The 26,142-nt window shown below is 41.5% G+C and overlaps 1 protein-coding gene across 2 annotated transcripts in view; it reads right to left on the reverse strand.

Moving 5' to 3' along the window:
• Positions 1-18,362, reverse strand: part of pot1 (protection of telomeres 1 homolog) — a 52,187-nt gene extending 33,825 nt beyond the window's left edge. The window contains exons 1-5 of one of the 2 annotated variants that reach the window (XM_073472132.1): positions 18,311-18,362; positions 8,619-8,752; positions 7,504-7,576; positions 3,494-3,579; positions 1,412-1,519 (exon numbers count right to left, since the gene is read on the reverse strand). In XM_073472132.1, coding sequence (XP_073328233.1) covers positions 1,412-1,519; positions 3,494-3,579; positions 7,504-7,576; positions 8,619-8,738 — 387 coding nt within the window. In that variant the 5' untranslated portion in view covers positions 8,739-8,752; positions 18,311-18,362. Of the gene's footprint in view, positions 1-1,411; positions 1,520-3,493; positions 3,580-7,503; positions 7,577-8,618; positions 8,753-12,708; positions 12,746-18,310 lie in introns of those variants that run through there. The other variant, XM_073472133.1, reaches the window with a different exon arrangement.
• Between the last annotated feature and the right edge of the window lie 7,780 nt (positions 18,363-26,142).

The raw sequence follows: 26,142 nt of genomic DNA on the forward strand, positions 1-26,142 counted from the left end.
GTCGGGAGGAGGCGGCGGGCGTGACACCTGACGGATGAAGACAGAGAGGAGACGTTATAGCCCCTATATAAAATAACATTTTGGCTGTTTAGTAGCCTCAGTATGGGTTGGAATTGTTGGGCCAGTTGTTGGTGACAGACGGGAGCTGACGTCATTATTTTGTGTTATTTAAAAAAAACTTGGTGTTTACTTTATCTGTTCCTTTAACCCTTCATGTTGTTTACTCCGATTCTCTGACATGTCAGTGGTTACAACAGTTTTGTAATGGAAAAACATTCAGCATATTTAACAAGTACCTCAGAATTATACTTAAGCACAGTGCTTTGTAACATTAATTTACTGATATACTGGGGAAAAAAAGCTTTAAAATTGAACATATGACATTTGGTTAGCAGTGGGTGCCTGCAGGTAAAACGTGAGAAGGATGTGAGATTCATCAACAGGTAAACAGAGGCACGTCTCCAGGTGACGCTGGTGATGTTGATATGTCTGTCTGACATTGACATAAGAGTGAGACGGGCCAAAGATGAGTCATGTTCAATTTACAGCTCACCCACAAGATCTAATGCTCCAACCCACTGTGATAGCCTGCAGACTGGATTCACACACACACACACACACACACACACACACACACACACACACACACACACACACACACACACACACACACACACACACACACACACACACACACACACACACACACACACACACACACACACACACACAGACGGAAGCTGTGATGCATCGCTTCAGACGGGGAGAGGATGAGCAGGAAATGTTTTCACGACCTCACTGATAGTCACCAGATCAGAGTTAAGGCACCACATTACTTTTTAAATTTTGCATTTGATGGACAACAACACGCAAAACAACCTGAACAGAGGCTCGTTTGCGTGTTGCGTGTGCAGAGACTCTATAACTGATGAGCGCTTAAAAAAAACTGAAGTTGAAGCTCTTGAATTCATGGTAAAATCACACTAATCTACTATCACAAAATACTGCTCCGTGTGCTTTCAGACCACAAACGAACGACACCAGAGTTAGCTTGGGAGCAGATGGAGACAGTCCAGAGTGGTCTCTGGCTGCATGCTTATTGGCTCACTGAGTTTGTGCGGTATGGCGGGTCGCTTGGGCCCAATCCCAATACACTCCTTGCCCCTACCACTTTGCCCTACCCCTCCGTTTTGCAGGTTCAGGTCTAGAGGTGGTGTTTCCTGATTCTTGCTGGGTTAAAGGGTATTTCGATGGGTGGTGCATGTCAAAGTGGAAGGTTTCTCAGCAGAAAATTGCATTTTAACAACAGCTCAATGTTCTTTACTTCACCTGTTGGGTCCGTTAAAGGTTGTGGCTGACTGGTGCATGCATACATACAGTGCATATTACTCGGATTAATGAAAGTCCTTACATAAACACAGGCGTCGTCTCCTGACAGCAGCAGGTTAAAGGGATGCAACTTGTCCTTATGAACTGTGGGAGATTTACCCACAGTGAAGCCAGCAGCCACCACCACATCCTGCAGGAACACACAAGGCAAACAACAAGAAGCAGAGACATCAGGGATTATAAATGAGAGAGCACAGAGAGATAAATATACATCCTTCTTCCCAGAGGGAGGACAGATTGAAGCAGCAGATGTAGCATCCTGGGAGACATTAAGTAAGGCGTCACAACAAGCCGCCGATGATAAGCTGGTGTGAAAAGTGGAGATTGTCTTTTGTTTGGCGTGTCAGCTGCCCCCGAGACGGCTTTAAAGCCTGACAAAGGGACAGCAGATAGTTTGAATAATCATGTTAGAGAGACACATGGCCTGACAAGAACTCTGTGATCTACAGTGGAGCACAGCGGCTCAGGATGAGATGACTTCAGCGAAGCTTTACGGCGCTTTTGGTTTCATCAAGACGCTGCTGTAGGGAAACCAAAAAACACAGTGAGATACTGCTGACAGGAGGATTATCCCTGATGTGTTCACTGTCCCCGACCAGGTCAAAAACAGATTCAGGGCTCTGTAAACAACATCAAAGCTGCCACTGTGTGCAGATGTGTACAGATGTGACAGTATCAGAATAAAAGATACAGCGAGCTGCAGGAGGTGAACCGTCAGAGTCCTGACACGCGAAGAGCCGAGTTAACGGAGCACAGGACCGTCTATTCTTTGAAGGAATAATAAAAGTTGTAATCCTCAGGATTTCAGTCCCGTTTGGTTTCAGTGACACTTATGGTTACCACGGTAACAGCAAGAGCTGTTTAAACACTGAGTTTCAGAAATCGCTTGTCAGAAACAACACAGCAGCTACTGGTGACAAAAACACCATGTTTCCTGTGGCTGCTTCAAAATAAAAACATTTCTTCAGACACAAAGTACGTGGATTAATTCACCTCCTCCTCAAAAATTGATGTCAACACATCACATGCATCACTCGGCTCATTACCTTATTCAAATCAGAGGTTTAATCATCCAGAAAAACACAATTTCCACAGACACACCTCCAAGTATTCAAGCCTCGTTTTTAATGAAAAATAACATAATGCGTTCCCATCAGCATCACATGAATATTCACCGTAAACAGACTTTCAAACTGCTCTTCACTCAACGCTCTCAGGCTGAAAGGAAGCAGCCTCAAAGGAGTAACTTCCTCAAACTCCTCTCCGTCTCACAAGGACACTCTCTCTACTCGCATGTATTATCTAATCGAATAAATCTGTCTGATATAAACGTAATAAATCATATATTCTTCCAAGCAGAATGATGGATTTGGAGAAAAAGTTGAGCCAGTGAACTGTAACATATTTGAGGGAGCACGAAGAGAACTAATGATTAAGTGAGTTGTAATTAGTGAGTCGCCACTAGTTTGTGCAGAACGACTCATAAACAAAGTGGTCAGTATGCTTATTGAGAGATTTTTATAAACTAATTACTCCCCAATGATTCATTGATACAGTATCTCCCGGTCTGTTCTCACTATCTACTATACAGTCCTCGAATCAAAGTTATTCAGGAATAGCTCATTAAAGCCTGATTATTTATTGTCCTGATTAATTCCTCACTAATTATCTACCCACATTTTTGTGTATTGTAGTTTTTTAAGTAACCAAAAATTAATTACTGATAATTCTGGCCTCTCTGTGAAGCATTAATCAGCATCCAGATAGAGTCTGAGTGGTCTGGGGAGGCGAAGAGGGCGTGATCTTTACAGAAAAACACACACCGTCAGAGTTCGTTAACACTCAGGTGTCACAAAGGAGAGAAAAGGCATCAGAAAATAACTCAAAGTGTAAATTAGATTCAGCAGCAAGACAGTCGGCCTGTGAACGTCACCATATCCGTCCGCACCTTATCACAAGAAGCATATCTGCAGGCACTAAATATAGATGAACATGACAGAATAATCATATCAAGACTGAAAAACCTGCTGAAGGTGTCATTAACAAGACGTTAGTATCTCCAGGACAGTAAGACCCCTGAAGAGTTATCAGGGAGTGAACCTACCCCTTGATTGACAGCTTGATTAAAGTCCTTGGCCAGCGCTCCCATCAGGACGACGTTAATAGACGCATCCGGTTGGGAATCTTCTTCTGCAAAACATATGCACATGTTTTTTAAACTGGCGGAAAGTTTATGTCATGTATGGAAATACATAAACTATATGCAATTTGTGCTGCTGAGAGATGAAAAGATGACTTTTTAACTTTTTGGATTAACTTGTGAGTTTCTGAGTTCAGTGAGAGGTTGACCTGAATTCAAACAAACACACACACACACACACACACACAGGAAAGTGACGGTAAAGTTATCTGGCTGTCTGGGGCAGATAAACTTGATCCATTGGTGGTGAACACACCATTAAACAACCTCCACTGCTGATGAGAATATCATCTGAAGGAACTCAGGCACCAGACGAGGTAATATTTTAGTTTCTTCACGTTACATTCAGTCTCATTCGCTGACTTCCTTCCTCACTCTGACTCCATCGTGGAAGTCGTGATCAGTCGTGACCAAATGAAACGCATCGTTACATTAAGCAAACTTTTCAAACATTGTTGGAAACATTGAGGATAATGTAAGTTAACAACTCAACAAAATATATAACGAAGGTCTGGCCATGTTATTATTTTATTTCATTTTAATGCAGAATTCTTACACATAATTGTTTTTAATCACAAGGACAGGGAACTTTTTATTGACTGGACTTATGAAACCCTATGAACTTTCAGACATATCCCTAAAGTGGTTCCACTCTCTGGGACAGGAACAACTTTGCAACCAAGTGGAGTTTCCTAATGCTCAATTTTAGACCTCTATTATTCCATGTTTACTTGCTTCCATTAGACCAAAATATACAAAACTATTAAAATCCTATCAAAATTGTTAAGATAGCACATTCATTTTGCTCTGCCATCAAGTGAATACAGTCCTATTAATTCAGGCTGCAGTGCACTGAAGAAAGGGAAATTGGTTTTGGTTCAAAGAAAAAGCAATAATTAACTTCCATTCAGAGGTGAAGAGCTTGTATTGCAAAGATGTTTTTCACGGCTGCAGACAACACAACACTGGGCTGTCTGTGTAACAGAAAGATGCAGGTCAACAGGTAGAAAACCTACAACAACCAGAATGCGCAGTACGTCAGCGGCTGGTGGGGGATGTGAGTCGAGCGGTGCTCACAAAACGGTACACCAAATACGTTTCGGAAAAAAAAAGCAGTGAAAGAAACTTGATTAATATTCGATCGGCACTACATAGTTTGACAGTTTGATTGTATTATTATCGTGAGTTTTGAAACAGGAAATAATTTGGCAGCCACCCACCTGCACTGTGAATGATATGAAACAGGCTGGAAATGGGCAAAGTTTTGGTTTTCGGTGGCTCTATTAATGTTTACATTTCTGTTACTGAGTTTTGCCTCTTCTGTGCGCTTTCCCAGATGTGATGACAGTAATCAAGTGTCAAACCTGGTGGTTAGGAGCCCCTAATGCTGCAGTAGGGCCGTCGCTTCCAATGACTGAGAAGCAACGTGTAATTTGTGTGTAAAATGTATGTGGTTCTGTTCATTAGCGGTGCCGCCACTGCCTCACTTGAGTGACGGATTACAGAGCAGTCAGGCAGCTGCATTTTATAAAGGCATCTGTGGCGTTGAATTCAAATTGCTTCCACATATTACTTCTCAGAGGGATTGGTGTCATTTTTATCTGTTCAGCACAGCCTGCTAGTTTCCTCCATTTTGCGGTAACAGTGAACAACAACAGTGTAGTTTACTGACAGGACAATAGGACATCAATGGATACAAATGACAAGTCAAGTACAAGACATGGCATGTTGAATCTTTAATCAGAAATCAAAAATTTATATTTCTCTCCCATGCTGTGGTAGTAGTCAAATGAAATGTTGTGTTCTGATCACGGACAAAACAAATTCTTCGAGGTGTTTTTTCATCAGTCTCAGCAAACTGGACTAAACTGGGGAAATGCACCAGCACAAATCAGGTTGAAGCGAACACAGCATCTCTCTCTCTCTATGGATCCTTTAAAAACTACAAGAAAAGCAGCAGAAAGTGGAGAAACATTAGTGAGACTGTCACAAATCTAACACAAAACCAGCAGGGTCAGACACTGTACCGGAGCTGATAGACCGTCTATAAACCAACAACACAGGAGAGGCTGACCGGCTCATCCTGGAGCTGGAGCCGCAGGCAGGGTGTCAAAGAGTTTAAATGGATAGGAGGAAAGGATGTCCCCCGCCACAATAAGAGCCTCAGCTCTCTGTGGCTTTTTAATCAGGCTGCTCAGAGATAAGAAGGCCACAGACGAGACAACAATGAGACACAGTGGCCTCTGTCTGCGTCTACAATACAGGCCAGCTAAACAGCTTAACACACACACACACACACACACACACACACACACACACACACACACACACACAGTGAGACACTGTCAACTCTGCAGTGGTAAAACAGCCTTTTAGTATCTTTACGCTCCTGGTTTTGGTTTTACAGCACATGAACCATCTGGTTCAATGTTCAATGCTTCAGTGTTGACGAGCTTAAAAACACTGCACTCAGTCGAGCCTTCGTTAACTTTTACATGCAAATTCTCATTGTTGATCGACAGCAAAACCTCTCTAACCATGTGATTAATCACTTATTTGATTTAAAGACAATTAATCTCCAACTTTTTTGATAATCACTTAATCATTTGAGTCATATTTCCAAGCAAATACGTTAAATATTTGTTGGTTCCAGCTTCTTAAACGTGAGGATTTTCTGCTTTTCTTTGCTTTTTAAGACAGAAGTTGATTATTTTATTTGGGTTTGGGGTTTTGCATTGTTAATTTGTCAAAAGAAGCTATTTGAAGACGTCTCTTTGGACTCAGATGAGCATTTTTCACAATTATAGACCAAACGATTGTGACTGTAATTGGTAGATAAATCGTGATGAACATAATCATTCGTTGCAGGCCTGATAAATTTAAGAGCAACGGAGATGCAGCATTGTTACACCGGCCACTGCTTCCAAATGCATCTCCTGAATAAACTGTGTGAACTCATTGTGTCATTAATGATGTAGCCAGGTAGCAACATGCCGGTAAAAAGCTTGGATTGTCGGCAATTGTGGTTGGTTAGCATTGGCGACCATCAAGTAAGCTTGTTGGGTTGTTTCAAGACTTATTAGCGAGTCATTAACGTTCCAATACCACATTATTTATTTATTAGAAACGGGACCCTGCTACTTCCCATGACACCTGTGAAGCTTCTGGCAACACTCATCATGTTTTTCTGGTCTTGAATGGTTGTTATTCACTACATGTGTCTTTTATAATTAAAAAAAAAAATGTTTTTATTCTCCTTCTTAACTAAATAGAAGTAGCTCATTTGAGTTTTTTTTGTAGCATCCTAGTGAGAAAGCCTAGAATTATGTCCAAGCAGTCCGCTGTTCGCGTGCCGTGGTATTATGAAAACAACAATACTCACACACTCGACACTTATTTCAGTCCCAACTCCGCTAAAAAGCTTTTCCTTGAATTTAAAAATGCAGCATCAGATGAGCAAATTATGTTATGCCTCAATTTTTTATGTTGAGTCAAGGTTCCTTTATTCAGTGCGTCACAAAAATGACTAAAGTGGAAAGCCAAATTGTTCATTAACTATCTGTAATGAGTACCAGATAGTGTGCGATAACGATCACAACAACTCCCATTAATCTAAGTCTAATCTTGTATAAAAAAGATTAATCTAACACTATAAATTGAGGTTTTTCCTCTTCTAATTAAACACACTGTTTAAAGCAAAAGCGAAGTACGCAAAGAGATTATTTTTTGACTGACAGGGAGCTGAACGGCTTCCTTGTAGCAGTTTCCTTTAAAGCACCACAGGACTGAACTCACTGTTACATCCGTACTAAAATGCTTTGAAAACTAATTGATAGCACAAAGAAACCCAGCAGGCAGCTGAAACAAACAAACAGCTGATACACACACAGAGACTAACACATGTTGAGAGGTACCTTGGATGACAGTCTTCAGGATGAAGTTGTCATCTGCTAACGACACCAGCCGACCTTTACGAACCACTTTCCCCTGGAAAACAACATAAAACATGCAAACGCTCAAGCACAATAAACTCAAGAGACAAGCTGAAGAGCATTTAGCTCTGACTGAAGCTCTGCAGAGTTTCAGGGGCCTGTCAACTGATCAAAGCCACATCAGAAAACTGAGCAGAGTTGATGAGCGCCGCGGGGAAATGAGCTGAGAGACAGAAGGTGGATTATTCTGATCCTTCGGTTCTCATACGGTAAATATATTCCTGCAGACTACTAATCAAGAACAAGAAAATAACGTCGTGCAAAAGAAGAAAAGAAACAAGGTGGATGTGAACAGATGGTGGCAGGTGACAGAAACACTGATATCAATGTATTTTCCCTCTTTTTTCCAGGAAAATACAGGAAATTCTTGAACACTGCAGAAAGATGTGGAGCATGTGAAAGGCAGCAATTAAATAAATTACAAATTACTAGAATTATTTTGTAGTTTATTTCTTAATTATTTAAATATTGATTTATTTGTTGGTGTTTTTTTCCTGAATAAACTCTCTTGCTGCTCTTAATCCAAAACCCCAAACTTGAGAAAGAGTATGTATATGTTTAATGACACTAACACAGTATAATTCAATGCCTTAGATGAGCAAATGTACACAGTAATTAAACCATCACTGGGTTGAGGACTGCAGATAGAAGCTTCACTGCAGGTCTTGGTCTTAGTTGCTGGTATTGTGAGCAGCAGCAAATTAGTGAAGAAATTCATAGACATGAATCTTACAATTCAGCTGAAAACTAGCTATTATTCAGTGCAGGGACTGTAAAAGAGAGCTCTTTTCTTTTTCTTTCCACTTTTATTAAAAGTGTGAATAAGCTTCTCTAACATCTCTGTGAGAGAATAATGGTCTGCCCTTGGTAATATCTGTAAGCGACAGAACACCGTGTTCCTTCTACAGTTTGAGGCTAAAAGGTTCGATCAGAGTCGGCGGTCACGTCTGATGTAACAGTGTTTAAGGTGTACAAACAGTTTTATTACTCCTGTCATTGTATAAGAATGAAATCCTCTCCGCCTGCTGCAAACAAACCTTGAATGTTTTCTTGGAGCAGTCGGCGCTGGTGCTGATGAGCGAGATGGGAATCCTGGTCAGGTGTGCTGGTACGTTGGCGCCTGGCCCCGCCCCCTCAGACAGCACATGGACAGGCATGACGTCCAGGTGACCTGAAGGACATGGATCAAAAATTATGATTCATTTCTGACCCAACGAACTGGGTGACAACACTGTGGGTTAGAGTTCAGTCTGTGGTTCAACAGAACTGATTGTGTCATTAATGATGTTTGAAACAGCTGAAAATGTTCAGTTAACGTTTGTCTGGTTGGGCAGAGCATCAGCAGCTGCAGGCTTTAATCTGTCGTCTATCTAAAGAGACAGGACGGACAGCTGCTGACAGACACTGATCCGGCCTGTGATCTGTGGTTTGAAGGTCTTTGGTTTGAAGTCCAGTCCGACTGTCCTCCACCACGGACGACTCATTACCAGGATAAAACCTCTGACAGGAAACACCAGATCCATGTCGACAGCGCGGCAGGAGGGTTAAAGTCTGTGAGGCGTTTCAGAGAGAAACCCAGGAAAGTGTTGGCCGTGTTCCCAGCAGGTAGCACGTTGCTTCCTGTCAGAGCTTGTTAGTTTGATTTCCGGCAGATTTGACTGGCGAGTCCCTCGGTGGTACCTCGACGACCGAGGACGGCAGAGCGGGAACAGCCTGCGAGGCAAACGAGCTGTTCACTCGGCCGTACAGTCAACTGCTCAGTCAGGCAGAAAACCAAGGCAGGAAAAAATAAAATCAAACAAACCTCTCTGATTTAGACCAGAGGGGAGGAGACGCAGGCCTGAATTAGAGCACGACGAGTGATTCATTCATCAGTTCAGAGCAGCTCTGTGCGAATGTACCACATCTGACCTACAGCTGCGACAAGTCACTCCGTCAGTCTGTTTGCCCCCAAAACATCACATACCTCACCTACACCTGCAGGTTCATTAGCCAGGACGCTGGAGCTGCACCTGACACTGAGGCTTTGAAAAGCTTCAAAACACCAAAATCAGTCATTCTGGTGTCGTTGTCGCACATTGAAACGGTGTAAAAAGTGTAAAAATGTGTGTAGTGCAGACAGGAAACGTGATGGTAACCTAAAGCTGACATCAAGTGTCTGAGCGAAGTCTTTGTTCTTTGATAATCAAAATGAAAGCAAAGATGAGAGCTTCAAACTATTTCAAATAAAAAGAGGTAAAACCCGGAGAAATTCAGAAACACATTAACCGTGACGCAACATGAAGCAAAGTCACGTTAATACAGAAATGCTTTAAATCACACAAAACAAAATGTCAGGAGAAAAACTGCCCGTCGGGCTGAACAATCTGAGGAACACATTTATTTGTGACTTTTCCACAGTAACACCATCCTGACAAAAACCCACCTGTATGATAAAATCCTGACGCCTGGACCTGCTGGACCTTCTCTGTACACAGTGACCTGACCTGTGTCCTCCTGTAAATTGTCTGTTTGTCAGTTTCAAGTAAATAAATGGTACAGACAGAGCTGTGAATCAGAGTCCCACCCACAGAGCAGCAACATATCAGGGAACACCAGTTGGCTGTAAGCAGTCGGATGATCCCCGCGGTGGGACGGCAGCTGATCCCTGCAATATGACGGCCGGGCCATCCCCAAGCAGGCGGCCTTCCTTCTCCTCAGAGCGGCACCAAAACCCACCGCCCAGCTGCTCCGGGACACTCATTAACTCAGAGGGTAACTCAAGTTCGTACCAACTACATCGTTCATGAGGAACAGAGAGGCTGAGAGGGACGGAGGATGGATCTCCAAACAGCACCTCACAGATGAAACACGGACTCGGTGCAGCACTAAGGGCTCAAACCAGACATGATTGGAAGGGTGGGAGGACACTCAATGGTCACACAGTCTGAGTTATTACTGACCTGGCTCCTTCTAAAGGCAGAGTGACCTGCTGAGGTGCCACTGAGCAAGACTAGTGGCCCTCCCAAGTCAGTAAAACAAAGTCACATCTTCTGATGGCTGAAAAGTTCAATCATTCATCAATTATATTTTAAAAAATACTGTTGAATACAGCTAAAAATATTAGTCGATTAAATGATTGACAGAAAATTAACAACAGTTCAGATGTTCGTCCTCTCTTCTTACCCTGACGCATCCATCACTCTGCAACAGGGTAAATCTGGACTCATCAGACCACAGGACCTTCTTCCATCGCTCCAGAGTCCAATCTTTATGCTCCCTAACAAACTGAAGCCTTTATTTTCCCATCAGCCTCACTGATAAGTGGTTTTCTTAAGGCTACACAGCTGTTTGGTCCCAATCCCTTGAGTTCTCTTTGCATCGTGTGTGGTGTTTCCGTCAAAATGAAGCACAAATTTTAACTGAACTTCTATAAAATCAGCAGAGAATGAATGTGTTTCTATCCACAACTGCAAATATTAGGAGAAGGGCACATAGATGACTATCAAGTCATTAAAAAAAACACTGCAGGAGAAGAGGGCACAACAAGGTGATGTCATTTAAAGAGCACCAGTTAAATGTTAAGAGGAGAGTGGAGAACGTGATGAAAGTTCAGCATTTATGTTTGTTTAACGTGTTAATCAGATATGTGTCATCGGTCGACACGTTCAGAGAGCAACCAAAGTTAATGTACAGGTAAACACAAACAGCACAACAGCACAGAACATGACTCTCACATCCACAGAGAGACAAACCAAACTCTTAACTCACACATTTAATTGCCATTTTACAATCTCCAATTTCCATAAGTACACTCATTAATTATGGACAGAGGTGAACACCGACACACACACACACACACACACAGCTCCGGTCTGGCTGAAACCCGAAAGGTTCATTTTCTACAACATAAAACCTCCAGCTGCCGCAGGCGCACGCTCCGGCAGTTTCACCTATTGAATAAATAAAAAATAAAGTCACACAGCTCAGCAGGTGATTTCAGGGGTTTTTATCAGGTCAGGAGCAGCTTGCGAGTGCAGAGTGGAGGGAGTGTGTCGAGGGAGAGCAGCTCTGCAGTGCTCAAAGAACCCCATTTATTAAAACCATTTAAAACCACACTTCAGTCCTGAGTCACAGGCTCTCTGTGGACCAGAGCAGGGAAAAAGGCCAAACCGACAGACAGACAGACGGACCCTGGACACAGACAATCCTGTTTAAATTGTCTCACATCTGCATTACACTTCTCCCGGGGAAGAAGAAAAAAAAAAAGTAAAAGGTTGCATTTTTTTAAAAAGCCATTCAGTTGCTGCTTCACCCTGCAGCTCCTCACACTCCACAACCATCGAGTACAAACCCGAAACCTGCATCCGGACCTCTGAATCACAGACTGCAGTTCAAACCTGCTCTAACCTATATTTTTATATTAACAATGGAGGGACTGGCGATATATTATGAGTAAAATATCACTCAAACCAAACCCAGACACACTCAGCAGTGTCCCTCAGCTTAAGGGAGCGTTCTACCCTCTTTCAGCTCCTAGTTTTGGTTTTACTTCACATGTACCGTTTGGTTCAGCCTCAGTGTTCACAGCAGCAGCAGCCAGCTGTTTTATCCCCCTTTCAAACTGGACAAAAAAAAAAACACTAACATCTGGCTTTTGTCTTCAATGTCAACGTGTTTAATCGGCATTTACTCCCGGGTCAAATGACTCTGCCATAACACGGGTGTTCATCACCTCCGGCTCCAGTCGGCTGTGATGAAACCACAACACCCTGGTGAACATGTTATTTTTATGGCCCTTGTCAGGCGTGATGATTGGACGTGTGTTGAAGTTCAGGCTGCTGGTTTGTTCGTACTTTTAAATCTGTCTCTGTTCAAACATCTTGAACGTTCACTCGGTGTTGAGTTTGAAAGAGAGACTGAAGTAAAAGATATAAAACAAATTAACTGCTGTGAGTGGCTTCCCTACCTGCCTGATCAGCACTGCCCATGTGCAACTCTCAACAGAGATAAGAAAGCAAGATAAGCAACTTCCGTTATTCCATAAAAATTATGTGTCTAATATTTATCTAGAATATAATTGATTACCTGAGTTAAATAAACCTACATACACAAACTCATTTTCGTGTTTTTGTATAATTTTCACACCTTTTTGCAGGTTTTTTCCATCGTTGTCCAAGACAAGAGTTTGAGGAGGAGAGACTGAAAAAAAAGGTATAAAGTGATTACGGCTGTTTCCTCAATGGCTGTTTTCCAACACAATTGCAAGTTGAACATAACACACCAGAAAAAAAAATTTGAAAGGCAAACTCATCTACTCGCAATGGGAACTGCTAAAAGAATCAATGATTGAATCATGATTAGCTTGTGAAGAAAGTGCAACCTCCAGGACCTGAAGAGTTGGTGGACACCAGTCCAGAGCTAAATAATATCTGACTGATATCCAACCATATACATGTTTAAGGTGATAACATTTAGTGTCTATTTTGTGTTGTTAGATGTTAGAGCGACTGACCGTGTTGGAGTAAAACTAAATATTTCTTCTGTTCATGTTGTTTGATCTGATTAATCATCAGAAGAGGCAAAACATATTCAGCAATTCAGAAGACATGGAGGAGGTACAATGATACTGTCTGTGTAGTGGAGGGCGCTTTTATCTTTGCATCCTCACAAATCATCTGTCTCATCTGCTCACTCCCGGGTCAGAAACACACATCTAAAAGGCTTATTTCCATGCAGACCGGAGGAGTTTCCTCTGCAGCAGGACTCAGAGGAATCCTCCCACCGGGCGGCGAGAGATGAACCTTCTTACACCTCGTGCAGCGGATAAGAAGAAGCTGACACAGGCTGGATAATAAATACATCACAGCACTGTACATGGAGAAACAGGACAACACGCAGCTGTTTAATACAGCCACAGAAACACGACGATTAGAGCTGCAGCTAATTATCATTATCGATGAATTAACAGCTGAGGAGTCAATCACAGTGGTAGAGGATGGGAGGTTGTACCAGCATCTCTTTCAGGATTCATTAGATAAAGTGTAGTGATTCGACCGAACAAAAGTTGATTCAGATTATTGATGATTAAAGGGGCAGTCGTAATTTAAGCCTTCAAAAGATGAGCTAACATGTGGGGCTTTTCCACTGGTACTTTTGGCCACGCCAAGTCTAACCAAGCCGCGCCAATTTGCATTTCCAATACCAGTTTTACTGCACCGGGTTGGGCTGAGCCACGCTCAGGATGGGACGTGTCCGGAGAAAAACCAAAGTGCACAGGACCCGGCACCAAGCGGGCTGTGGTGTCGTCTCGTGACCGTAGCCAGCACATGACAACCTCCGTCTTTCCCTCAAACAAGCTTCTGTTGCGATACTCAACTCCTTAATTTTTGCAGGAAACCAAAGAGAAAGATGTTTTTAAAAGTCATTGTGTGTTCAGCTCTCTGTAATTTTGTAGCTTCTAACTGAATCTCTGATGTTAAGAGTTTAGTTTCTCTCCAGTGTCTCTGTTCGTGCTTTCAGGCATCTGCTGTATTTTCTGTTTCATCATGTTCGCTTCTGGCTGTTTCCAGATGTCATGTTAACATTTCCTGATTTTGCTGCTTCATAATAAAAGCTTTTAATCAACTACAGAACTGAGGACTTTAATTGTGAAGAATTTATAGGAAAACAAAAGGTGTTTGTCACTGAATCAGCGGGGCTTTGTTAGCGGCTTTTCTTCGACACTACTGCAGGTAGAAGAAGTATTTACAGCGGCTCGTTCACCACTACACAAGACAAGCGCGTCGTCACTTAAAGACACACCTTCAATCGGTGAAATCCCTGCCACACTGGGCTGCCATGCCAAGTCAAACCAAGTCAAGCAGCACATGTGTATGGAAAAGCCCCACATGAACATGTTATTGGTAATTCGGACACAGCGGGGGAAAGAGAACAGCTTTGTGAATGCTAGTTCCTCTGCTTCTTCTCTTTTTTTGAAAAGCTGACTCTTACAAACTTCTCCTCAGGTTAAAGTAAAGTCAGTTAAAGGATTGTGACCTTTATGATGATGTGAGTTTCTGTGCTTGTGGAAGCAGATTTGGATGAGCTCCTCAAAATTGAAACACTGAAGAGTTGCTGACTGCAGGCCCCAGAGTTACAGGCTTTATCAGTTTAATGGAGATGGTTAAAGGTTTTAATGAGCTCCTTTGGAGCTATCATCTCACAGAAAAATTAGTTCTACTAAAATTAAATCTCATTTTTGACTGAGAAGCACTCGGGGCCAAAGCTGTCAGATAAGACGACAGAATCAGCAGGTCTGTAATTACAAGATCAGAGAGGATGACAACTTAATTAATTGCAGGAGGTTTTTGTAAAAGAAAAACAGCAACAAAAAATAAATAACCAACAGCAATGTAAGATATCAAGAAAGTATCGCTGTGGGATTAGTGGCATTAAAATGACAGCCCATCATGGTGAGAAGGTAAAGAAAGGCTGACACACATCGAGGGCCAATGTTGACCGGCATCATTATTAATTCTCCACCTGAATTCATTCTGTAAACTCTCAAATTAAGGACAGTTTTCAAATAAAGATCTGTTTCTACCTTACAGTTTACAATCAGTTACATTACTGTCAAGGACTCTCGACACTTCCTGCAGATTCTTCACAATAAAAGCATTCCAGGAGGAGGATCGGTTGTCCTTTGAGCTGCAGGGAGGCTTTAATTGTGAAAGCTTAAGAAAACCTGACTTAGAATAGCGTTTTTTCCACATGTAGGAACTCACATGTGATGCACTCTGCAAAGTACTGAAGTTACAGAAAACTGGGATTGGGTACCAGTCACGTTTGAACCAATACTGGTGCCCAATGGTACCATTCTTCTGTACTTTCTGTAATAACACAGCTGTAATTTTAGTGACCAAATGCATTTTATGACCAGCGATTAGTCAAAGGAGGAGGCTGTTCAAAGACCTGAAACAGCTGGAGAAACAGTTTATATGTTAGGCAGCTGAGTAAAACTGAATAACTGGACTAAAATGAATAAACCGGTGTAATATCAGCACAGTGTCGTATTATACAACTGTGGAAAGGAACATTATCAATGAACAGTATGGCAGCAGTTGCCATTGCAGCGTCTAATCTGCCAAGAAGAAGAAAAAAAAGCGGCAAGCAGCATTACACAATATTAAAGATGAACTTTCAGATTGCTATTTCAATCTAAAATTGATTAACAGCTAAGTTTAACCAACCAGTACAGCACCAGCACACAAAATTCTCGGTTCAGTATGTACCTTAGTGTTAGGGCCACGGTTGGCAACACAGAAGACAGAACTGGAACCGAAACGCATTTGGTCTCTGTTTTAGGATCATTACACATTACTTACACAGAACCACTGGCCTGCAGTCATAGCTAGCTACCTGCTGGACAGATTCAGTCTGCTCTTTCAGTCTCTTCAGCGGGAAACCAGTCAGAGTCTGGAGTCTCTTTTTTTACTCCAACCAACCGTGTTTTCAGGTGCAAAGAGTGAAATAAGTGGCAGTTTGTGACTGTAACTCAGCAGCCACCAAGGCAAGGAGGAGAAATACCAGGATGCCACAGTCAGATGAAAGTCTAATGTCCTCAAACACTCATACAGCTGTCCAGCGGGGGGTCACCGGGGTCACGCATTGTGTGATCTATCCCACAGCGAGCGGCCGCCGCTTCAAAAGCAGGAGGGAGCACTGGCCTTTTAACTCACACAGGCAGGTGGAGTCAGGATGAGTAAGCTCTTCAGACCTCGTAAAAATCTGTCTGCAGCCTCAACCAAAAAATAGTAATAGTAGCTCTCTGTTTTAGCACTGTGCAGCAGAGGCAGAGATGACTATAAGTCCGGAGTACATTTCCCATAATGCAACAGGTGATTGTCTTTATTTAGATCCTCCATGGCTAGTACTGCTGAATCCACGCCGTATGTGATGGATGGTAGATTTACAAATGTTTACATCTTTCGTGTCCACGTCATCAAGCCGGTTGTATTAACACCGTAACTAGTAAAATATCGATTTTTCTTGTTTTCAGGCACTTCTATTAGTGCTTGCCAAGTCAGATAATTCAGAAGAAATGTAAAAGCTATTAACAAGTCAAAAACACGTACATGAGATGAACAAGGTGTTAACACACAGATACAACCTCCTGTGTAAACAAACCACAGCTCAACAGGAAATCATCTGAAAGACATGTTGTTTAGCCGTCACTTCTATTAAATACCCCGCAGCCTCTCTCCCTTAAGAAAATAAATTAGATTGAGATGCAATTTTCGATCATGTGCTCTAAAATAAGAAAGGTGTAAAACAGCAAAATCCATTTTCCGAGTTGTTAGGCCCCACACTGTCATCCCTTCATCTGATTAACCAAGCAGCGCCTCAATAAAACGTCAGCACTAAAAGGCAGAGCTGTTTACAAACACAATCACATCCCATTTGGACGAAAGGAGTGGAAGAAATAGATGGAAAATCAGCTTTTATGTGGCCCATTAGGGCTGAGACGGCCAAATCTAACAGAGATGTCTCCTTCTACTCCTGCACCTCGAAGCTCACTGACTGTTCACTTTCATATATCAATCATATAGACACAAACGGCCAAAGGGACTAAGAGTCAGGTTAATAAACTAACTCCTACTTGATGTAGGAACCAATAACAGACAGGACAGGTTACAGCGCTCTGACAGATCCAACACCACAGTACTGCAAACACAGATCCACTGCTCCAGAACAAATGTCAACTACAGAAACTTCAATAACACCTGAAGATCTGAAGTCACAAAAAGAAAATGCAGTGGTGTTTACCAGTCAAACAGCAGCAGGCAACTTACAAGCATTCATTTAAAAGCCTTGAGCCACTGAAACAAGTGTGCCATCATTAAAAAAAAACCCAGCAGGCACCAATAGTCGTAAAAAACACTGTTTCTCAAACGGACCTCTGCAGTTTCACACCTGTGCTTCAGGTATCAGGAGTTAACGGTTAGTTAGCCTGCTAGCTAACTTTAGCAAACACCACCACTGAGAGCAGCTTAGCCTCCTGTTTAGCACGAACATAATCGTCTTACAGAAGCGTTCATAACAAACTATATACCCTTCAAACTAATGTTATACAGTGTTGTAGTAAGCTAGCTAGTCAACAAAGAGAACTGCAAGAGCGCATAGCGAGCGAGATACGTCCCATTCTGTCCTTTTATCGAATGTCAAGTGAACTCCGTTAGAAAATCGTCAGATTTAAGGTTGTACCGATTTTTTGCAGCCATACACAGAAAATAACAGACAACATACACGTGTATATGAATAAAAGGATCCTATTGGTAAATTCGGCAAGCAAACAATACATGTAGACGCACGTTATTTAAATAATATCCAAACTTTCCCCTTGTAGGGCAAGCAGTAGAAATAAGCATGATTTCGGGGGCAAGGAAAACATCACTGAGGATTGGGTGTAAGCCGAATAATAAAGTGGAATTTACAGATTTGTAAAATGTCTTTAATCGTACTCTAGGTGGTGTACGATCGTGGCAATAAGTAATCCAATCTCAAACATGAGGATTTTCAGATCGAGTCTCGCCACGGATCTCTTCCTGAAAGACGACGGAGGTTTGAGCGGCTCAAACTGTCACTAAACAAGCTTCTATAAACTAATGCACGACGTTTCAAGTACAGGTGATAAAATAAATATCGTCAGCAGTGATCATAAGGACAGAAACTCAGCATTAGATATTAAAAGCAAGAGAAGAAAACTTACGGCTGCAGAAGTTTGGTTTGTTTTTCCCTCGCTTGGTTTCGAATTGACAGGCTTCGCGCATGCGCGTAGTGAATCCGAGCGTCACTGCAGCTTTATACAGAAGAGAAACTGAGTGAAACTAAGACTTTAAAACAATAATGCAAAATAATGCAACAGAAAATAAAATACAGCTTGAGAAAATAAGCAAATACAATTAAAAAATAGCCAAAAAGTATAAATAAATAACGTTAAATCATCAGAAGTTATACATACAAAAACAACATTGTCGATTACTTAAAACGAAACAAGCATTTTATCTCAGCCGTTGTTATTTTTTTAGTAAATCTTTCGTTGAATTGTTCCCATCGTCAAACTTGAACAAAAAAGAAACCAAACTTCTCCTCACCCGCACAATTTCCACTGTTCATGTGATATTTATTCCAACTGCGCTCAGTGTTTACACTTCAACTAATACAATGTCTGCCTGAAAATTATACACGTTATTGACATCTGAACCGACAATAGCAGCTATCAGAAAGTATTAGTTCAATTTATCACTTAAACTTTGAGCTAACATTTCAGCTCTTGAACTTAATTTTGAATCATCAGCTATTTACGGCACTTTGACTTAAACATTTACACTAAAAGAGACACTTAAACTGCCACAGCAATACTTTTTCAGTTTCTTTCAGTGGTTCACCTTCAGCTATTGCTGCCGTTGAAAGACATTTCAAAAGCTTTCACTGTGTTAAACTATACTGAACTGGTAATAGACAGTTGTTTTTTTGCTTCATTGTGTCATTATGAAGTAAATGTTGATTGCACAATGTAATGGCTGGAGAATAATGACACCGTGCTTTCACTGGGCATGAAATCTCCCGGGAAAATGGAGCTGACGATCCAGCCAGGTTGGCAGCCTGGCACCATTTCTGCTTTCACATCCCCATCATAGACTTAAAAAATGAACCCTGTTCTATCAGCAACAGAAACCATCGAATTTGCTAAAGCAGCACCAACAATAATACCGCTTGAAAATGCTAGAGGGTGGAAGGAGGTCCACACTAATGTAGTTTCTCCGTCATGGCGCTGAATGTGACCTCTCCACAGGTTCACGCGGCTCTGTGTGACAGCAGTTTTCTGTTTTGGCCGACTGACATGAGCTGAAGTCTGTCAAGGAGAGGAGGTGTGATGCCGACATCAGGCAGGGTGACCTGCCAGCATCCACACTCCGACTGCAGCCACTGGAAACGGCAGCGGCCAAACTGAGGACATCACACTTGGTGGCTCTGCCTGTTCGGGAGGCATTTCTGCAGCACTCTGTCCTGTCAGGAGTCAAAATAAGGTGAGCTGGGCTGAGATGACATGCACACTCCCTGATCCAGCCTGGCCTGTTCATCAGCTGTCATAACAGCTAATCTCATGGAGATTCAGAAAAAAATACATAGTGTGAAGTACTGTCATGCCACCTGACGCACACTGGTGATATGAAACTCTCGCATAGTGTGAACTCCTGAGGACATAAGGACCACAATCCTAAAGCGTAGCGGCGATGTCTTTGATTAGTGGAGCTTGCTGTTAGCATGGAAATGTTAGCCTGTGATCTATGATCAGATCGTTTAAGTTATGTTAACCACAGAGCAACCACGATTTTACTTTTTCGACATGTTGCGTCTTTGCATGTCAATGCGATTCATCTCTTAGTTGGTTGGCTTGATTCAAGGCTTTAAACTCTTTATATAAGGATTTTCATTAACATTAATGGAATAAATGAATGAATCTGGAAATTCAGCAGAGCCAGAGCTGTTCACATTCACATCTGTATTCTGAATGTGATGTCAGCAACACGTTTCAAACAAAAGACTGAGAAAGACTGGTAACAGGTGATAGTATCATGACTGGGTATGAAAGGAGCATCCTCGAAAGGCTCAGCTGTTCACAACAAGGTTCACCACTTTGTAAAACACATGACTGTATAAAGGATATTACTACGTGGGCTCAGGAACACTGCGTAAAACTGTCGTTGGTAAACACAGTACGCTTGCAAAGGACTGTTTCTGTGTTTATTTACGTCTCGCACAGCGTCCCGGCTTCTCCCCAGAGGGAATTTCATGTCGATCCGTCAAGTGATTATTAAGATATCTGAGCGTGGATGAATCTGGATCAATCAGCATCATTCTGTGCAGGGGCAGAAACAACGACTTCCCTCTCGTCAGACAGCAGCTCTGCTCTGAGCTATCGCCAGTGTCATATTCATGGTACGTTATAGATGGAAACTTCAGAAGCTTTTACAACCAGATTACTGACTGTTTAATTAAATTGAAAAATGCCAAACACTCACAGAGCCTGTGATAGAGAGCATAATTCTGCAGCTGTATTAGCAGGAGGCTCATTACTCAGCACTAATGAGTTTCCTCCAGCAGAGACGCACCACAGCAGCGGACCCGAGGTCCTCTTCCTGCTTTATGTTTCTAATCAAACGTCCTGCTCGGTGAAGAATATCACCAATAAACTACATACATGAAGCTGTCTTACAGATGGAGAACAACAGCTTCCATATTGTTCTATTAGGCACTGTTGGTGCATGGGAGGAGGGGGGGGGGAGGCATTAGCTCTTCCTGATAGACACGGACCTGAGGATCGTGCTGCCGCTGCCTGCATTCAGTTAAGAAACGGGAATCTGAAGCTGTGCTGCATCTCCACCGTCGGAAGTGTTTCAGAAGCAGCACAGATTTCCCATCAGTTTCCAGCGTTTATGCATAAAACTGGATTTTGTGCATCTCTTCCTGGAAACTTTTGTGCATTTTCAGGTTCATACTTTTATTTGGGGTGTCTACTTGAAAAATGTTCACGTGTTTTAACGTTCATAGAGACATTAGTTATTCTTTTTGTATCTTTATAGACCATATTCTCATAGCAGACATCACACTCAGGTTGGTCAAATGTTGTGTGAGTCCTATATTCATGGGGAAATCTAACAAATTGTTATCATGTCAGTACTTCCTGATTGATCAGCAACTAAAAAGCCAAAAATTAGTGAAAATCTGGAGGGGCATCGGGCAATATTTCAAGGTAAAACAACATATGTGATAACCGGTTAGCTAACATTAGCATTCAACCACTGTTGGATCGTGTTACACGGATACGAAAGGTGTAAAATTCATTCTAAAGCCTTGAAATTAAACACACGGGATGTAAAAAGATGGTAGTGTTACAGTAGCTTGGAAGTGATTAAATGCTAACGTTAGCTATCGGTTATCAAATATGTTGTTTTACCTCGAAACATGGCCAGTGTCCCTCCAGATTTTCAAGTGAGAGGCAGTGAAATGAAAACAATGTGTTTGAGTTGCAACCGTGAACACAGCAGCTAACATTATCCCAACATACAAGCTTCCCACCCCAAGACTGACGTCAGAGTTCATTTAGCTCCTGTCTCTTAAGCCCAGTCTGCTCTGATTGGCTGGCTCCAGCAAGCCTGAGCAGGCACCGCCCACTCTCTTCTCGCATCAACGCTGCTGGTGTTTTGTTTGCAACCATGTATGACTGTATAGTTGTGACATGACCATCTTACAGACGTCGCAACGGCTCGTTTGAAGGCTCAGTGTCCGAATACAGGCTGTCTGCATGTCTCTGTACATACATAGGCCTGCTTCATAATCAAAAACAGACATCTCACTCTCAATCTCGCTTTCTACATTATGAGAGCTTTAATATTATGCAGTGTTCACAGACACATTAGAAGAAATAAAAACTAGCTGTGTGGTCGGACCATGTTTGTGTTTCTAACTGTGCTGAACGTCGGGGTGAGAAGTCTGCCGCCTCGTCCTGGACACATCCCACTGCCTCCTGATGTCCCTCCAGAAACTTTGTGTCTTTTGTAAGTCTTTTACTTACTCAATGCCTGTAATCGTCCAAATGGGGGTAATGGAGCAGACTGTCCTTGAGACATTCGTGGTGTTAGACTCAGTTGTTCAAATGAAAAGTGACAGAAGAAGCTGTGAGATGAATGTAAGAGCCTGAGAGAGAAGTTCAAACTCACAACCCACATCGATCACTGTGTAAAGTGGGCACGCTTGTTTGGATTGAAAAGTCGTGACTTTTTATCCAATCTAATGTAATCTAGACTAATCAAGTGTTCTCTCGTCTAATAATCTAATCTAATCTAAATTTGTCTGGTCTAGTTTATTCTGTAGTCTAATCTAATACAAACTATTCCAGTAATCAAGTCTAGTTTCACTTCTATTCCCTAATCTAATAATGTAAAATACCAATCTATTTCTTATCTAGTAAAAGTGAATCTGGTCCAATTTAATCTAATATAATTTAGTCTATTCTTCAATCTAATCTAATCTAAACTCATCCAACCCCAGCCTTTCCCCTCACCCTAATCTCATCTAATGTGTCCAATGTGTCTAATCTCTCTAGACTCTCTCTCTAATCTAGTAAAATCTAATGTAGTCTAATCTAGTTTTGTCTATCTAGTCTAATTCAATTAAATCTAATCCTGTCTATCAACTAGTCTGATCCAGTTTAATCTAATCTAGTCTGGTTTCGTTTTATCGAGTGTAGTCAATTCTAGTCTAATCTCTAATCTTTATCTACCTAAAATATTCTCCAGTCTAATCTAATCTAGATTAATCTAATCTAATATCATTTACACTAGTCAATTCTAGTCTGCTATCTAGTCTAATCTAAACTAATCTCACCAAATATAATCTAGTCTGATCGATGCCTTAGTCCAACCTAATTGTATCTAGTTTATTCCCTAGTGTGATCCAATTAAATGTAATCTAATCTAGTCTAATCTAATACTGTATATCCCCTAATCTAATATATTGTTTCCAAAGACCATAATGTATTTCTTCCATCTATTCTGTTATGTAATCTAATCTAACCTGATCTAATCTACTCACCAGTAGATCATTTTGTCTAGTCTAGTCTAATATAATCTAATTTAATCTAATCTAATCTGATTTTGTCTCCTCTAATCTATTATTTTTTCAAATTTAATTAAATCTGATCTAGTCGAGTCTTATCAAGTCTACTCTGTAGTCTAATTTAATATAATCCAGTCCTGCCAAATCACAAAATGATTCTAATCTAATCTAATCTCAGTATACTGAACAAAAAAAGCTGCAGCACACAGGCGCTGTGTTGCCAGCACTCATAAATAATCTGATGAAAATAACCAGCAGGTCTGCTGCAGGTTGAGTTGGTGTCAGTGTCACCGAGCAGCAACAAAGATGACACAAAAATATGACCATAAATCCTGACACTGACCTCCCAGCATCCTCAGGGGGCAGGAGGAGGAGGAGGAGGAGGAGGAGGAGGTGGAGGAGGAGGAGGTGATTTACTCCTCCTGTCCACCCCACAGATGAGCTCCATCATCCCTGTGAGTTTCAGGCCGGGCCCTGTGGAGCGGCGGTGTTATATGGTGTTGTTGCAGCCAGAGAGCCGAGGGCGTGGTGGCCTGTGATCCAGACTGAAACATAACCTGAGCCCTCCGCTCTGCGGTCACAGCTGTTCATTAATCTGACAGCAGCTCTGTGTAAAAACCAAGAAAAATATAGTCTGCTCCAAGTTCATGTCAGAGAGATTCTATAAAAACCTGTATTTACCCTGTACATGCAGAGATACAGAGTCCTCAGTGATGTTTATTTAATATCACGATATGATCGTTTATGGTAGCATCAGAATGTGAGATCATGATGGGGGTCGGGGGTCCTGATGGTCCCGATGTGATGTGATTTATTACTCGATGTAGACTCAGAGTCGACAGCTGGATGAAGCATATAGGCTCAATGAGACTGTACTTCCACACAGCAGTTGATCTTGAGCTAAAAACTAATGTTAGCATGGCAGCAGCTCACACTGACACGCGCTAAGGTTGCCATGTTCACCGACTTCTACGTCATATTAGACCAAAATTAGCATGTTTCATGAATATTATGAATATTTTGAAGGAAGTTAATGATGCATGGATTAAGTTCGCTTACACTTTTCATGATTTCCCTTATTTTTCAAAGTTAATTAAAAAAAAACGGGGCAGATGTTTGCTTTCACTGTTTCCTATAGTGTAGCATGCATCTGTTATGTGTCCTATTTCAGTCAGCGAATATGTGTGTGCTCGCTGAAAAAGCTGATAATTGCAGTGAGATATGGAGTTATTTATAAATGAAAGGCACATAAAATTCAGCATCTTTGTGCCTTGATCACATTTCTTCCTTCTTTGCTCAATGAACACTGTAAGCCACATTCTTCATTTACAACTCTCTCTGCTGAGCGCTCCAGAGACTTACAACAACTAAAACACAACAAACTCTGACCAGCTTCCAGTTTAAAGCGAAGAGGATTAAGAGGATTAGAGAAGGTTATCGCCTCGTGCACCTATTCCCTAAAAAACAGCCTGAGTGAAAGTAGCGGTACAAGTTTTTCCCCATTTTATCTCAGAAAAAAACTCTTGTTTCAGAAACTTCAGAGTTTAGTTTCTCAGTCACGACTGACATCAATCAGTGAAATGAGTCCAGAACAGCCGAATTGGAGATAATTGATCGCAGAATTAATACACGAGTTAACAATGAAATTGCAAATAACATTTTTATGAAGTTAATTGCCGCGGGCTGATAGAGATTTCAGCAGTGGATCATTTCCTTGATCAACGATAATGTGATGGAGCACGTTGGGAGCCCGATAACAGCAACAACAAAGAGGAATGAAGGTCTGGATCATTACAGACACAAAGCACCAGAGAAGATCTGAAATCTAATCAAACTGACGGAAAAACACTGACGCAGGAATATTCATTCAGAAACGTTTGATGAAATGAACATTCAGTGGAGGTTTACAGCACTGAAACAACAATCATCAATCAGCTGCCACAAGATCTCAACAAATGATTCATCTGATGTGCAGAAAATTATTTCAGTTTTTCAGATATTAACTCTCCTGTGCCGACAAGTTCAATCAATTCAGGCCTTTAACACATCATCTAAGCTTTTTACTGTCTGTGTGATACAAAATGTTTTTGTGAATGCGATAAATCCTGCATATTTCAGAATAACATAATGAGGCTAAAATGCTACAATGTCCCCTTAAGGAGCACTGAAATATTTATTTCTTCCCTAAATGAATAAACAAGTTGTTCTCAGGGGAAAACAAGGTCCCCAGAACACTGTCTGAAGCTAGAAAAAAGGTGGCAGGGTCCGCCACATATAAACAAAGTAAAACAGTATGAAACTGTGTTGTCCTTTAAGGTCAGTTTGTTTATTCAGTCATGAAAACAAAGAGAGTTTGTTTATTTAGTTTGTTTAAAAAAAAAAAAAATCAGCCAATGAAGACGTTTCTCTTCTGATTAAAATTTCTTCCCCAAAACTACATAATGCACCTTTAAAGTTCTGAATTGAATATTCACTAATGATGTTGCCATCATCATTGTGAGCAGGTTAGCATGCTATTGTTAGCATTTTTAGCTGAAAACATAGCTGTGTTTGTGAGGCTACAGCCTCACAGAGCTGCTAGCATGACTGCAGAATATAAGTGTTGTTGAGAAAATGATTTTTTTTTTATCTTTACACGAGTTTATTCAAGTTCTTATTTATAACCCGGCAACTGTGTGGGTTTCGGTTGAAATGTCAACTATCACAGGCAGATATCAGCTGCAGGAAGCTCGTCAGCTAATTAAATTAAGGACATTAGTTGGACTACTCCAGCTGACTTGCCTTTAAAATGAGAACACTGTAAAATGGTCATAAAAATGCACTTGAGACTAAAGTGAACAGATCACAGGTGAATCCAACATCCTCACCAGCTTGTGATTCCTGCAGAAGACGAGGACATGAACATGTATTCTTGCATTG

The sequence above is a fragment of the Pagrus major genome, chromosome 8 (assembly GCF_040436345.1).
Source record: "Pagrus major chromosome 8, Pma_NU_1.0".
In the NCBI taxonomy this organism is placed as follows: domain Eukaryota; kingdom Metazoa; phylum Chordata; class Actinopteri; order Spariformes; family Sparidae; genus Pagrus; species Pagrus major.